Source organism: Clavelina lepadiformis, chromosome 1 (genome assembly GCF_947623445.1).
Source record: "Clavelina lepadiformis chromosome 1, kaClaLepa1.1, whole genome shotgun sequence".
Taxonomy (NCBI): Eukaryota; Metazoa; Chordata; class Ascidiacea; order Aplousobranchia; family Clavelinidae; genus Clavelina; species Clavelina lepadiformis.
This window is the reverse complement of record NC_135240.1, coordinates 28,675,147-28,691,753: the sequence shown is the minus strand read 5'-3', so window position 1 is coordinate 28,691,753 and position 16,607 is coordinate 28,675,147. Positions and strand designations below refer to the sequence as shown.

Genomic DNA, 16,607 nt, shown 5'->3' with positions numbered 1-16,607 from the left:
ATCCAGCAACTATGACATTTAACTGTGAGCATCATAGAATGAATAATGTTTCGCTGAACACGAGCAAAATGTCTTTCATCACCATCCACACGTCGTCGTCAAACAAATTGTGAATCGTAATAAAACGCGCAATCATCGCTGGCCCGGTGGAAAAGCGGCGGCAATATGACGCGATATCTCCTTGAACTTTCTACAATTCCTTATTTTATTTGAAAGTTTTATCAACAAACACACAGACGCGTATATCGTTCTACATTATGACGTAACAATATCTTCACACATATTCTTCCGTAGTCACTCCTGATTGGTATAGCCACCTCCTTGTGTGGTGACGTCATCGTGGACTGGATTAATCATTAAAGACGGCCTGTTTCGTGTTTCAAGAATGAAAAGAGACCAATTATGACGTACTATATATGGAGCTTTTAAGAAGTGGTGTTTTTTTTCATAGCAACATAATCTTAAGTTCTAGTTTTAGAAATTCAAATTTTACCGAGTCAGCGAGAAGTCCGTAACTTTCCCGCCGCTTCTTCAGCTTCCTGTAGGAAAAGACGACGAACGCGAACCTGGTATCAAATATCTTACAACTTCCCTAAATCAGCATCCACGTATATGGTCACACAACCAGGGAGTTTCTCTGTTTCAAAAAGAAATTTATTTTGCTGCTGCACCATACAGTACAATATCTTCTTTGATTCACTGTAAAGTTATAAAACTTCAACAAATTAATAAGAGCAAAGTTATAAAACGATGCGGTGTTCAACGTTGGGTAGCGAACACGCTGTTGAATCATATTCAACTCATATTAGACTTCGCGCGACAAAGTTAAATCGATAAATTAAACTTTATTTAGAAATTAAAGTTTATCGTATTAAGCGAAAGATTTGTAGTGGCCTGGGAGGCACTTTCAATACCAATATATATCATTCGTGGGAAAGTATTCGCCAGTTGTTTATTGAAATGTTGGTTGTTGATGAAACTGCAACTGTCGCTTAATATTTGGAAACTTTCTCTAAATAACTTTATGTGAAAGCGCCGTTTAGTACGTTACCAGGTGATTTCATAACATCCGAGTTTTTACTGTAAACAATCCCCAACGCTTATTTTATCGTTCGCGCATTCTGAAATATTTGTGTATATTGTGTTTCCGCTCACATCGCTCCGCTTTATAAACTCGAGCTGATACGCGAGTAACCGCGCAGACAGAGATATTGAATCGTACGAACGTGTTACGTTGGTCGTGTTAATTGTAATCTGTTAGACTTGTTTTAAATAGTGAATGTTAAGTTTGTGATTGTGTACTAATCGGAACCTGTACAGTTCCTAAAATAAAGGATTGTTTCTGATAAACTGTATCTGTTAATCGTAAGAGCTTTCGGCTAGTAAAGGTTAGGTTAGAGAATTCTAACCGCACGCAACCACGGTCTTCTGTACACACGCACAGCTGAGGCGCTTTGTGGCCACTGTGTTGTACAGTAGAATTCGCCTCTGTCAATCCGAATAGTGACTTTGGGTATAGTGACACTTCTCCTATAGTGACACCTGTTGCAAAGTCCCGTTTGCAAACCATATGTTTTGCATAGAAATGACTTCGCCTATAGTCACTTCGTGTATAAGAACATTTTGCTTACAGTGACACCACATTTCTGTCCCTTGGGCTAAAAAATTTCCGTATAAGGACACTCGTTAGTTTGTGATGCAATAATATATACTTTATCCATGCGCAAGCAAGATGATAGAAAAGGTTTATGAGCAGGCTTCATAATTGTGATGTAATAAAATGAGAAATGTCTATCAAAATCTAAGCAAACAGCAATTTCGTATTTTTTCAAAAAGTAACTTTATTTGATGTGTTGATTGTAATAAACGGCTTGTTTACTGGTTTGGGTTTGTACACAGTACATTCTGACAGTAGCCTATTGTATAGTTTTGTATTGTACCATACTGAAGTACAGTAGCTGATTCAACAATCGCTATGTACAGTAGAACTTGCATATGATGGACACGTATCGGTATCATATAACGGATAACCGTATACAACGGACTAATTCTCCAGTCTCTTTGAGGAAAACAATGTAAAATACCTCGTATATAACCGATATCGCATATTACGGACAAATTTCGCCTGTCCCGACTGATCCGTTATAGGCGAGTTCTACTGTAGTCATCTGCGGCCATTTTACCTTGACTTCGTCTATAGTGACACTTCGCTTATAGTGACACTTTTTCCGCGGTCCCTTCAGGTGTCACTATAGGCGAATTCTACTGTAATAACCAAGTCTTACTAAATTATGTCATTAGATTGATGCGGGTAGAAGTCTTAAGCATTGATGGTCGAGCTGACGTCGTAGTCTTACGATTGCTTCCATATAGTTAATATCTACGTCACCACAACAATAATGTTAGAGTAGCATAATTTATTTACTCGACAACCGAGCCGACAAGTACAAAATTCTCTGAGCCAATCAAAATATTCCATTGGATAACCGAAAATGGTTGTTCAAAGTGACGTAGAAATTGCCATTAAGTTTCGAAAAGCAACAGAAAATGAATTTTGCAACTTTCATGCAGATGTAAGGTGTGATATAGGTCAAAGGTTATTCTGGTTTAGGCTATGGGGTTCTCTGAAATTTTGCATATCAATTTAGTATGCTTTGGACCATTTGTACATTCCATAAAATGCCATCACAAAACCACGATTCAAAGTTTTTTAACAGTAGTGCAAAAAAGACACTAAATCTTTTGGCCTAAAAAAACAATTGTGGCTACTTTCATGACAATTTTTATTCTAATTCTTCACGCGACCAGGGACATTGAAGCGCGCCAACTGCTTGGGCAATTCCCAGGCTAGAAAACAACATCAACTGCCTGCTGATTGGTCTAAACAGGTTCTCTAAAGCCATATGTAAGACGTCAAACAAAATCATAGAGATTTTAGTTTTAAGTAATTGACACCTCCTCCTATCTGGAGTTGATGGGTTGAACGATGTTGGTGGATCATTTTTCAATTAAGTAACTTGATCCCGAAGTTGTGCAACAACCATGATCTAGAAAAATATATAACAACACCTGTAATTATTATAGTAAGTTTTATCTTGGAGCTTTGAGATCTTGTTTTAATTTCATTTTTCCCATTATATTTTTCACTTTTTATACAACCTAATCACGCCATGGCATGTTGGCTCGATGGCAATTATTGGTGCACATGTGATGGCCATAGAACACTTCTCTTGAGGTGTTGGCCAATCGCTAGTTCGCATTACATTGTTCATACACAAACGCTATCTTTGTATTCTGGATATCTCTAAACTTATCTCCTAAGCGCTTTGAAACATTTCCGAAACATTGAAACAGCAGCAAACGTAGGTGGATACATTTTTGCACATGGCCTGGTCCTAGCCCATTTGCGTCGCTTTTAACAATTGCAAAGTTCGAAAACTAATTTAATTTGAGTAAAACCAAGCGGTAAAGAAATTTGTAGCATTCATGCTAACAATGTACTGTAATTTGCAAACTGACAATTTTCCTCGAAATTTTGACTAGTTTTGGTTTTGATTGTTAGGAGGGTTAGGGTTAGAATTTTCGCAATATACCAGACATCGATCTTCCTCACAAACAAAGCAGTCAGCGTGAAGAAACGTTTGACCTCTGGGGAAAATATTTGTGTGTAAAATTTGCATTCTTGTTCCTTTAATAAAGTTTATTGTATATATTAGATGATGGTCATGCTTGGTTGAGTAGCGGATTGGTTCAAGTGCTTGAACAGCTTTCCACTCTGGGCTTTTAAGTTGACATAATTTGCCTTTCATCCACCCACATGTCAGCTGGAAGACTAACCTTTTTGTATAGAGTTAGATATTTAAGTCAAGGTGACCTAACCCCAATTTCTTCACCATGTGGTGACTTAAACATGGCTGGCTTGTCAAACCATGTCATATTTTTATGGAAACAAGCTGGCTATGCTGATGAGTTTATATTTTTATTTATGGTCTAGACTCTAGAAAATTTGTTTAAAGTTTCATCAAAAATGCTCAAAATATTTGGTCGAGTCCAAGCCTATACTGCAGTCAGGCTTTCTATAAATCACCTGTCGTCCCTAAATATGTCAACAACCGCCGATGAATACAAATTTACTACATTGAGTGTCAATTCACCGAAGCCGTACGTTCTGCATGTTCAGCTTGACAGAGAGGAGAAGCACAACACCATGAACCACGCCATGTGGAAGGACATGACAGATTGCTTCAGTAAAGCGTCAGATGATGAGAATGTCAGGTCCATTGTGCTCTCTGGCAAGGGAAGGTTGTTTACTGCCGGTCTAGATCTCATGGAAGCGGCACAAAATTTTAGTTCCAGCCCAGACCAGGATGTTGCAAGACGAGGATTTAAAATGGCAAAATTGATCGGCTTAGCCCAGGAGTCCTGCAGCGCAATTGAAAGATGCATGAAGCCTGTGGTGGTTGCAATACATGGTGCTTGCATTGGTGGTGGCATGGATGTCATCACAGCATGCGACATTAGGCTCTGCGCAGAAAACGCTTATTTCTCCATAAAGGAGGTGGATGTTGGGCTGGCTGCAGATATGGGAACTCTGCAAAGACTTCCCAAAATCATTGGCAATGACAGCTTGGTGAGAGAGCTAAGCTACACAGCAAGGAAAATAGGCTCAAATGAAGCGCTGTCTTGTGGTCTAGTAAGCAAAGTGTACAAGGATGATAAGGAGCTCATGGAAAATGCTCTACAACTTGCTGCATTCATTGCTACCAAGAGCCCAGTTGCTGTGCAAAGCACAAAAGTAAATTTGAATTATGCCAGAAATCACTCCATCCCTGAAGGCCTCGAGTTTATGAAATCGTGGAATGCAACAATGCTCCAAACTGAAGATATTATGAAGAGTGCGGGGGCATTTATGCAGAAGAAAACTCCTGCTGATGTGGAATTTTCCAAGTTATGAGCCATTTTAATTATTTGCGTTAATTCAAAAACTTGAGTAATTTTATTGATAAATTTAAAAAAAGTTATATGTAGTAGAGATGTTTGCAAATTATTACTTCATCTTTCTTTTGAGCGTTTTCACAACTGCAAATAGAATTGCTGCATACAATACATCACGTTTCTGTTAACAAATGTAATGTAAGCCCTATTGGCAGCACAGATGACGAAATGATTGACCAATTAATTGTTGTTGTATTGAGTGTGTTTTAACTGCCCAAAGAATGATCATAATTGTTTGTTCGCAGAGTTGTTTAAAATAGTGAAGTTTAATAGTTTTATAAGTCAGTTTTGAAAGTGACAGAATCTTGATACTGTGCTGGTAATTCCCTAACAAGGGACCACACATAATTTGTAATCTGATGATTCACATGAATTAAACTGCCTTTGCGGAATGCTATGGCTTATATATTCCCATAACACTTTTCTCCCTTGTATCAACATGTACATCCTTAATATTGCATACAACTGGAAACATCATTTTAAATGAAGCTGTGGTTTGCATTAAGGATGATTTTTTTAAGGAACTGAGTCCAATATATAAATACTCTCCCAGTATGAGGAATTATTTAATTCATGAAGTTTTAGTGTTTCTTCCAGTCTCACCTGCATGGAGGTCGAATGTGGAAGTTCCATAATTTCTGATTAATATGATATATTTTTGCAATAAGAAAATATGTGTTGCATTTTATGGAATGGGGATGCAGAAGGGAAAGACTTGATTACTGGAATCAAAGCAGTTACTGGTCTGTTGTTATTCAGACCTAATTAGCCATGTTATGCACATTGTAGGAATCAACTTTGTCAGTACCATAAGCTTTCAATATTTTCAAAATCATCAAATTTCATGATAGAGGATCCACCAACAAGTGATCAGCCGATGTAATTATTAAAAAGCAAAAGTTGCATTCTTTGATGAAAGAATTAAGAAGTCATAATCAAAATTTTATTTAAATGTGAATGTTTATTCAAGTAACTGTAACTTATTTTGAAATTACCTTCTCCTTACTTAGGATGAATTAATTATTATTACTGGTCGATTGAGATTGTATAAATTTGATTTTTGTGCATTCCAATTTCTGAAACATGGTGCAATATATATCTTAAAATTCTTGCGTTTTCTTCAAATATTCCTCCCATTAACTGAAGGATAGCCAACTTTGTATTTCTCAAAAAAATGATGACACTTTATAATTAATACTTACAATGACTTTGCTCAAACTAGAAGAGTTGAAGTCATCCTGCGGCCGGTGCTACTGCAGGTCAAGTGCTTTATGTCTTGTGAAGAGCAGTAGACTGGAGCTGACCATTAAGCTCATGGAAAGGGAACATGTTTACAATTAGCTGATGCCTGATAATTAATGCACCTGCTTGTTCAAGGCACAATGTATTTAAGTCTTAGCCGGCTTGAGTCGTTCAAATAAAACAAACTTGCTAATAAAAGATTTCTTGCCTGGCACGTCCATTTTTGAAAATTCAATTCACAAAAACACCAACCTTTCTGCCCAGGTCAAAAATTCTGTTCAGCACTCATACATATTTATTTGTTACGTCACACTTGTGATTAACCTCAGCATAGATTGTGGTTTGGAAGTGCAAAATGATTACTCTTTCGTGCGAAACTGGCATTATAAACAAACACAATAACTCTAAAATGATGCTGATATTTAAGTCGATTGTATGAAAAACATTTGAATTTCATCTTTTTTAGAAACTGTGCCGATACAAATAAATGGGTGTTCTAATGTATTAAGTAAATCTAAAACGCTATGAACTATAAGAACATTCCATCATTTGCTCTCAGTAACAATTTTGACCTAACAATGATTCATATTACCAAAACATGGTTACTGTAGTGACAGCAACACATTTAAAAGGTTTTCACTGTAGCAAAAGCATGGCTGTACTGGGACCATGTGACCACACAACCTTCAGCACATCTGGAAAGCAATCATGGCACAGTGGATTGCTGATGCACTGTTATAAAACCACCATGCTAACAACTATTAATACATGCTACGTTAGGGTTGCCATACGTCCGGATTTCCCTGGACATGTCCGGAATTTTAGTGTTCAAACTGCGTCCAGGGGGAAATGCTAAAATATGCTTAAATGTCCGGAATTTTCTAAAATTGACTGTTGCGTTACGGGTAATAGTTTCATTGAAGTCCAACAAGACCTTGTTGAAAAAAATCAGATCTTCGGAAAAGTACAATTGGTATGAGGAAAAGTGGAGTATTGTTTATACGTTCATTACTTGTAATTACCTTGGAGCGTATTTTGTAAAAAATTCTATGCTAATTTTCGTTTTCATAAATGTTACTGTTTAGAAGAGAACTTGCATTCGTGTATTATAATACTGTACAACATTTCTTTGCTTTTTGTGTATAGTTTCGTGTTTATCCTTCTTTCACAAAAAAAGCAATGGCGGTAACGTACTTTGGTAATATTCTAAAGTTGGTCAATGCAACTGAGGTAAATTTGTTATGGATTGCGCATTATCAAATATAGTAACCCTAGCCTAGAGATCACCAGAGGTCAAATCAGAGATGTCCCAATAGCCTAGTGAATTCACGACACTATGTTGAAATATCCACTCCGGTATACAATGGATAGGCAAAGCATTGCTAGTGTGACGTCATATTGACAGACAATGTGTTTGTAATGAAATGATTGTTTATCGTTCCTTAGCCTGTAAGGACGATCACTTCAATTGCAATGTTTGTCTGTAGAATTGCTTAATGTCCTCGAAGTGAAATGAGTCTCAGGTCGTTGTTTCGCTTCTCTTAATCTTAGAATCAATTGTACACCATGACAACTGTATAAACTGGTTATATTGTTTCTTGTTTAAACGATTACATTAAATAAGACATTGTGACAGCTACATAATAAAGTCGACCACTTTCTATGGTTAACTTCGTAGACTGTAACGCATTGAACAACCATGAATAACAACACACGCAAAGCAGGCATGCAAGCAATTTTATAATATCATCACATAACCTCCCCCCAGAAATTGCTTATATGCAATGTAAGCAATTTATGATCAACATAAATGTAACATCAAATTGTCAGAGATTCCTAACACAGGTCCTTTTAAACCCTTGCGAGGTACGACAACTTGACAGCGATACAAATGGACAATATCCTAGGCATAAGACTCAAGTTATGCTTTATAGGCTTGACCAAAACATACAGTAAAATACAAAACAACGCGCTAGGATATATAGAGAATAAACAAACAAAAAATCATTACTGAATGTCCAAATACCGATCAAGTTCGTTCACTTGCCTCCTACGACTAGTGGATGGGCCAGCGTGCTTTGTTCGTCGGTCATTCTTGCATTCGAAGTTGGTCGAAGTCCAGGCGATTCTTCGCCACCATCGTTGAGGGTGATTTGACTGAAAATCACATTGTCTGGATCCAATGAGTGTTGTATGGGTTGTAGATGAGACATATCTTCGAAACTTGTAGTCTGAGATCACTAGACTTCTCTCAACCTCAAATTTAACTGTTCATAGATTCCTCGATAAAAGAAAAGCGTAGTTCTCACCGAGCTCGTTGGCACCATAAACATTGTAATGAAATGATTGTTTATCGTTCCTTAGCCTGTAAGGACGATCACTTCAATTACAATGTTTGTCTGTAGAATTGCTTAATGTCCTCGAAGTGAAATGAGTCTCAGGTCGTTGTTTCGCTTCTCTTAATCTTAGAATCAATTGTACACCATGACAACTGTATAAACTGGTTATATATTGAACAACCATGAATAACAACACACGCAAAGCAGGCATGCAAGCAATTTTATAATATCATCACATGTTCATACCTCATTTTAAAAACCGCTAGTGGGCGCTAAAGAATGTCCGGATTTTAGGCCACAAAAATATGGTAACCCTATGCTACGTGTTAATGATGCTATAAAGATGGTAGGTCATATGAAAGAAATACAATAGAACTAATTAATCAAAAAATTGTAACCCAAAAGACAGCTAATCTTCCATGCAGTAAATTGGCGATATATCTGTCATATGCCCTACACATCCACCATATTTAAATTATACTATGAAGCGTAAATTGTCCATAACAAGCTCATCTCATTGACTAAGAAGAAAACTTAGTCATGGATATAATGAACAAGCTGGTTTTAAAAGAAATAAACAGAGTTTCCAGGTGGAAAAAAGTGCAAAGTGATATTGTCAGCTGAACTTAGTAGGCACAGTTGCTTATATCAGGGAAACCGAAGCCATATGCTTTGCTTGGTGACACTGACCCTTTAACAGTAACTCTGTGAAGAATACGAAGCCCAGCTTCTTCGATGGATGATGGGATTGGACCGGCCATGTGTCCAACTGCAAGATTATCAGAGAGAACAAAATCCCCACTTTTCTGCCACTTGTGGGAGTAAACTAATGTATTGTCAATTGCATTCTTAATCTCATCTTTCAAGATTTTGCTTTCCTGCACAAAAGTGAAAAACTTATTTGATGCATGAAGACATGTCTAATGTTTGACATTATAAAGAGTTTTTCAAAGTTGAAATCATTTGTTTCGCAAAACTTCATTTCATACTTGGGAACTCAAAAATTGTGGCTCAGCGCCTTTGTTTCGGCAAATGTCATAATCCCAAATAAATCCCTGAGTCATGCCTTGATGAAAGCAGAGAGTAGGACGACCTGTTTTAGGATGCTGATAGATCAGCGGATGACAAGCTCTTCCCCTCCTGTCACTCACCATCCAGATCCGATCCCACAGCTTCCTTTTGTCTCCGTCTAAACTACAAGTTTATCCACAAACATATTAATAGGTTGAGTATCATGACCCAACCCTCATGAGTTTGATTTAACCTTTCAATGACTTGTGTCAGTGGGACGAACATGGTGTCACCACCTTGAGCAGCCGGTGACACCATGTGGTATATGGAGTATGCGTACGGACAGTCTTGGAATGTTCCATCAATGTGCCAGCCAGACATTCCAACACCTGTGCAACCTGCACAAATTTTAAACTTAAGATCCAAGACTTTAATTTTAAGTCTAAATATGGCAAAAATCTTAAAGCATTGTTTGGCAAAGTAATTTATTTATTATGTGAATGATAAAAATAAAATTTTCTCTGACCAAATTAAGTAGCAGCAAGCACAATCGAAATACGATAATTAATGGGGAAATGGCAAGTTTGCTACCAAAGTGAAAAGTTGCGAAACCATGAAGCCAGTTACTACAATTGAATTCTTTCAGGGTTTAAAAAAATCATTGCCAACAGAGGTTTTGTAGCCTAGACCTGCAGCATGGCACCCATCGATACTCACCACCAGGCCACAGTGCATGTTGGTTGGTCAGCACCTATCTGCGTTGATATAACATTAGACAGGAATGTCTTGTTTCAATTATTTTTCAGTAAATGGAAGCCAGTAATTTGTTGCCAAGTTATAAAATTGTTTTGCTCCGACAAAATGTATTTGTCATGGTGGAATCGGAAATGGGCAATAACTTTGGTGGGCATTTTAGAAACGTAAGAAATAAATGTTTGTGGCCCCTACAGACTACTGCAAAATTGAGCCTCCAACAAGGATTAAACATAAACAGTGCGTATAATGACCTTCACCAAAGCGTTGGCATACGTTGAATTTATTCCAGAAAATTCGTGTTACCTTCACTGGGATTATTTGAGACTCGGAAAATATCAACGCTTGGGGAGGCCGGGTGTTTGCTGTAGGTTGTGTTGTCGATTTCTCCGAACCATTTGCTGATTTCCACCTGTTTTTCACCATCTACTTTGCCCTGCAACAATGGATAATTGGATTATGTATGGTATCATATTCCAGAATTGGTAGCAATTAGGGATGAAAGAAGTCAAATTCAAGTTGAAATGCTCGGCGAGTATTAGCATACCGTATTTATTCGATTGCAAGCAGCGGCTGATAAAGATTTTATTGTATCATAATTTTTACCGGTTGCATTCAACAGCAGCTGTACAATCATTACATAGATTTTTACCATGCCGAAAGTTTACATGGCACAGGTTAGTTAGCCACACTTTGACACTTAATCAACAATATATTTTTCTTCTTTGTATCTGTGATACTGTCATAGAGAATAGCAGGTATATTGCCGAGTCTACTGGACATTTTCTTCCAGTTAGGGATACTGTACTAATACGTGGCTTACAGCTGAGGGTGGTCGATAATCAAGTAAATACAATATTTTTAGAACTTGCACTAGGTTTAAAATTGTTTGATATTTAGGAAAATCTTTGCTTTGAAAATCTATTAATGTTGCTGTTTAATGATTTCTTAATCTTGCACCAACGCAATGAAAATCAACCTCATGCAGTCTGCGACCTATCTCTGCCTTTTAATCAAAAAGTAGTTCCCTGGCCGAAATTGGTAAGTGCAGCACTTTGACGCAGGCATAAGGGTCAACAACGTTCATGTTGAACTATCTTAACTTCAGTCCGCTTTGTACACAAACAAGGCAAATCAGCGTGTTTGAATACCAAGTTATTATCAACATATAAGAATTAAAGCTTCATTGCACGGTAAGAATTGCTAGATTTCATAGAAAAGAAAAACTGCAATTAGCCTACATTCCACTCTTACAGTCTTAGGTAGCAGAGTGGTTACAACTTACTGTACTTACACGCTGCTGGACTCACAATAATGCTGCCTTTGTTGGACAGGCTGTAGCCTATCATTGTAATAGGCCTAGACCCTTTTCGAACTACGGGCACCATATTTTTTATGTGGCAAGATTTTTACGATTACCTATACTTAACAACGGAAATTGTCTAATCACTGTGGTTCTTATTTAAATTACAAACTTTCTGGCCATTACATTGTAACGATTTTGCTCAGGTGTGTAGCATATTATCATTAGGACGCTTGCAAAGATTTTCCTCAGTCCGACGATAAAATTATGATACCATACTCCGTACCTGATTCCGGAATACAACCAGCCTGTGCTTTGTGACGTCTTTCCTTATTGCACAAATAATATCTTCAGTCAGCGGTTCATTTAAATTGATGCCGAAAACTTCAATCCCTATTGGAAGTGGTTTACGCTGATAAATACCAGTATACATTCTGTCACGGTGAAAAAATTTTCTGATCACCTCTTCACAGTTTGCGATTTTGAGATTTCAGTAAAATCTAAACTCATCCCAAAAAATCCCCAAGAACTTTCCGGGAAAAAGTCCCATACTTGATCATGAAAACAACATCGACATCTTATGTCAGTAACCATTTTTTCATGAGAGAGCCTAACCGAATCGAGTTGGGTCAGTGAAGCGCGCGAGAAAACATTTGTACTCGGTTTGATGCTTATTGACTTGAATTCTATTTGAATAAGTTTTGAATGTCTAGGTAGGCTTGAAATACTCAGTGAGCCGTTAGCATAACACTACGTAACAAAATTTAAAAAAAAAGTTTGTTTGGCTACATTTATTGGTGGTCGGACGATTCAACCCACGGACGATTCAACCCCGGACGATTCAACCCACGGACGATTCAACCCAGGATCATTCAACCCAAGACCATTCAACCCACGGACGGTTCAACCCACGGATCATTCAACCCGCGGACGATTCAACCCACGGACGATTCAACCCAGGACGATTCAACCGATTTTTATACGTGCTGTGTTTGTTTTCAGGTTCATGTTCTTAAGCTTGCCTGTAAATAAAACAACTTTCTTTCTAATTAATCGATGTATAAACAGATGTCTATAAAAATATCTGTAATTTGTGTACATGCAAAAAAATAAATACACACATTTACGTACGTGCACCCGATTCGTCTGCTTTCCGCCCATTGAAATGGGTAGAAATGCGGTAATATTTTCCCATTGGAATGGCAGAAAGTATGCCTTTGTTACCCTAGAGTAAGAAATATGCATTTGGAATGGGGAGATGTTTACTTCGGCAGAAATATGGTTTGTGGGAAACCCAATTGCTGAAAGCAGGTCCATTTTAATGGGCGGAAAAATAGACGAATGGGGTTCACAAACCATACTTGTGCCGAAGTAAAATTCTCCCCATTCAAATGGCATATATCTTACTCTAGGGTAAGAAAAGCATACTTTCAACCATTACAATGGGAAAAAATTCCCGAACTCTGGACCATTTTAATGGGTGGAAAGTAGACGAATGGGGTGGTACGTGGGTCGAAAGCATTTTATCTTTTCAAAAACTTCAAAAATGTTAACTTAATGCTAAAAGGAGAACAGTTTATATAATAACCGATCTACACGGGTAAATACAAAAAATAATAGCAGGCGTAGACAGAAATGTACGCAAAGTATTGTATAGGGCAAAATAACAATATTCAAGGTTTTACTGGAAAGCAGAAAACAATAAGTGTTTTGATGTACAAGTTACAACCAATGCTAACAAGAAGTGGTAAAAGAAAAAAAAGGAAACACAAAAAGCTTTATATTAGCTTAGGCCTACATATTAGCTTTATTTAGCTTACATAATATTGGCTACAAAGTAACTTGGTGATAACCTAAGCCAATAGTATGTGAAAGGTCCGTGGGTTGAATCGTCCGGGGTTGAACCGTCCGTGGGTTGAATCGTCCTGGGTTGAATCGTCCTGGGTTGAATCGTTCGTGGGTTGAATCGTCCGGGGTTGAATCGTCCGTGGGTTGAATCGACCTGGAGCCGTAAGTAGACTGCCATTACTAGAGTAGCACCTTGCTGTCGGTTCCTGCTGAGTACCGGACAACTTACAGTTTGTTTACATCAAGGGTGTTCAAGACGTGAATATAACTCGCGCTATTCTCACCCACACAACCAATCTTTAAATATCTCTTTTCTAAAAACCAACGCATACTTTTCTTGAAAAAAAAATCCACATCAGCTGTTCACTTTGCTGAAAAACCAAACTGCTAATGAATTGCCGCCAACAGCATCATGTCAACCACTAAGCAGGAAGCAATAGCAGGGTGCTAATGGAAAACAGCAGGCTGCAGCACCCGCTCTTTTGATTACGATTCCGCCTCCCGGGTTTTAATCATGCAAATACTTTCTTCAGTATGACAACAAAGTACAATACCGGTACTGTACCATAGATGTTCCTTGTTAATAAAATAAATCCAAGGTTAACTGCAATTACGTATTTTTAGCATGGCCTAATGCTTTTTTTACGCTATGCTGTAAGCCTATAAGCCATTGTTTTTTAGGGCCTAGTCCATAAACAGAAACCAGTTATAGGCCTAGGTTAAAAGGTGTGAAATGTTGCAACCTTTTGAAGTGCTTCCGATGGATACTGAGTTACGCTTATAGTTCATGGTTATAGCTTCAGTTGTTCTGACTACATTCAATAAGTCTCGTATCTATCGGTCGTGAAATCTTTCGTAGCCAGAATTTTGATATTGAACTTGCCATCAACTCGATAAAGTTTGTTCTATAAATGTTCATTTTATTGACATCGCAATATATTCCATTTCCACTAAATAGGCTTACCATACGTCCCGTTTTAGCCCGGACAGTCCCGTTTTTTAAGGTTTTGTCCCGGCGTCCCGGTCAGTCAACCAAAAGTCCCGCTTTGGCATTTAGTCAGCCAGCATTGCCCCACACTACACGAATATTAGCATGCTGTGATTGGTTTGTATGCATACTTGCTGAATAGCAATGCTCGATGCGTGTTCTTGTGTCATTGTGTTAAATGTGAAAATAATTGTTACGTCATTCTAGCGGGTAATTCTTCCAGTAGTGAATTAATTGTTAGTGCATGCGCTGATTAACACTGATTTTTCCTGCTGTGATTTTTACAAGAAAATTAAGTCCAAGAAAGACTTCTTGAAGAAAGTATTGTCTAGCCTACAGAAAAGTATGATTGGGGAATTATGTAAATTTACAAATGCTTGAACATTGTTTTGTTTTCTAGTAAAATGCATTATTTTAGTTTTCCTTGGTGTCTTACTACTTTAGTTGTCCCTGACGATAGGAATCTTCATCATCTTCGAAAGATTATTTATCATTTGTGCGAATTCTTGCTGCACAAACTTGGGCTAACCAACAACGCCCTTCTTTAGTGCTATGGCCACCCTCAGGTTTGAGTTGGTCACGAGTTGAGTTTGAAAGTAAACTGTGCGATAATCACTTATTAGTACCCTGGGCCCTGTTATATAGGCCTTATAATTTTGGAAACGTGCAAAACTGATCATGAAACCCATTATACAAAGCTTTATTAAACTTAAACGAGCCCAATTGGAGATTATGGCAGTTCTCAATGATGAATCGCTCGTGCAAAGTCACTAACGTTACCATGATGGCCTGCAAGGAACCTTGTCATTTATTTATTATAACTTGGTGTTGGAACACACCATAATATGCCTTGTTCTTATTAAAGTTGTTGTGAAGATGACGGCGTGCACGTTACCAAATAACTAGTGAGCCATGTTGGTGCAGGTGTTACACTTTCCAGTATGGCTGACACGGTAAAAAACATGAAAGTTTAGCAAAATCAAATAAAATGTTTTTATCTGCATTCATGTTGCAGTCTTGCAGATGGCGCATCACATAGCAAAAGCTTTATAAATAATTCCCAACCTAGAAAGGCTGCATACATAAGCTTAATCTCATATCATGCAGTATTTTATGCAGTATGTACATCACTGCATTTTATGCAGTATGTACATGATACCGGTATACACGTGATATACAACAGAGCATGCGTTATCAACAATTTGTTTTAACCTGAGTTTAATGAGTAACAAATTTCATGACAATGTCACCTGATAAATGCCCAGAAATAAAAGTCTAAGGTCTGGTTTCGCTGCAAGTCAGTGATGCCTGTTAGCTGTGGTATAGATACAATTTATGATGTCTATGTATATATACAAACTATGACTTCCTATATATATTCTGCTTCTTTCCAGGCAAAGAGCTGCTGACTAATCTGTGTAACACGACCTACCATCTATTGTGCTTTTCTTAGAAGAAAATGGGGAGAATATTTCTTGAACACATCGGGGGTGTCAGATTATTTTCTTGTGCAACCTGCGACACTTCCCTGACCAATCGATCAGAATTAATCTCCACTCGCTTCACTGGAGCCACAGGAAGAGCTTTCCTTTTCAATCGGGTCGTCAATTTGGTGTACAGTGACATCCAGGATCGAGTGATGCTGACTGGCAGGCATATGGTACGGGACGTGGCTTGTAAAAACTGCAACACTAAACTCGGTTGGATGTATGAGTTTGCAACCGAAGAGACACAGAGATATAAAGAAGGCCGAGTGATCTTGGAAAGAGCTTTAGTGATGGAAAGTGATGGATTGGATGAGACCCCGGGTCCTTCTGTGATTTCACGGAGACCCTCACAGCAACTGGATGATTAAACCCGTGCGACAAAATTTTCTGAATCATTTCATCATTTTTCCCTAAGAAAGACATGATTATATTTCTATGTGCAGTTAAATACACTTGGTAAACTGAACGTGGGTTTACTGATCAATTATTTATTTTATGTGTTGTCTATGTTTTGTTTCTTTTTTCATTTCTGCGTAAATATTGCTCTTTTATCTTTTCGTTGATGTTGTATAGGTTTTATTCATTATTTTAAGTACTTGTTCGTTAGTTGAACTTCTGACGTTCTTGTTTCTTTGCAGGTG

At 37.8% G+C, this 16,607-nt stretch overlaps 3 protein-coding genes across 3 annotated transcripts; 2 read left to right on the top strand and 1 right to left on the bottom strand.

Annotated features, from left to right (window-relative positions):
• Nucleotides 1–3,975: 3,975 nt before the first annotated feature.
• LOC143450688 (delta(3,5)-Delta(2,4)-dienoyl-CoA isomerase, mitochondrial-like) lies at nt 3,976–5,667 on the top strand. The gene has a single exon (XM_076951335.1). It carries the CDS (start codon nt 4,028–4,030, stop codon nt 4,952–4,954), a length of 927 nt encoding a protein of 308 aa, XP_076807450.1. The 5' UTR covers nt 3,976–4,027; the 3' UTR covers nt 4,955–5,667.
• A 2,141-nt stretch (nt 5,668–7,808) lies between these two features.
• LOC143450696 (tyrosine isonitrile desaturase/decarboxylase-like) lies at nt 7,809–12,142 on the bottom strand. Its single transcript, XM_076951348.1, has 5 exons — nt 11,930–12,142; nt 10,647–10,776; nt 9,841–9,985; nt 9,566–9,770; nt 7,809–9,454 (listed from the first exon to the last, which is right to left on the bottom strand). The coding sequence occupies exons 1-5, from the start codon at nt 12,074–12,076 to the stop codon at nt 9,203–9,205; spliced, it is 879 nt and encodes a 292-aa protein (XP_076807463.1). The 5' UTR covers nt 12,077–12,142; the 3' UTR covers nt 7,809–9,202.
• A 1,898-nt stretch (nt 12,143–14,040) lies between these two features.
• LOC143444118 (protein yippee-like 5) lies at nt 14,041–16,604 on the top strand. Its single transcript, XM_076943238.1, has 2 exons — nt 14,041–14,822; nt 15,874–16,604. Exon 2 carries the CDS (start codon nt 15,939–15,941, stop codon nt 16,332–16,334), a length of 396 nt encoding a protein of 131 aa, XP_076799353.1. The 5' UTR covers nt 14,041–14,822; nt 15,874–15,938; the 3' UTR covers nt 16,335–16,604.
• The last annotated feature ends 3 nt before the right edge of the window (nt 16,605–16,607 follow it).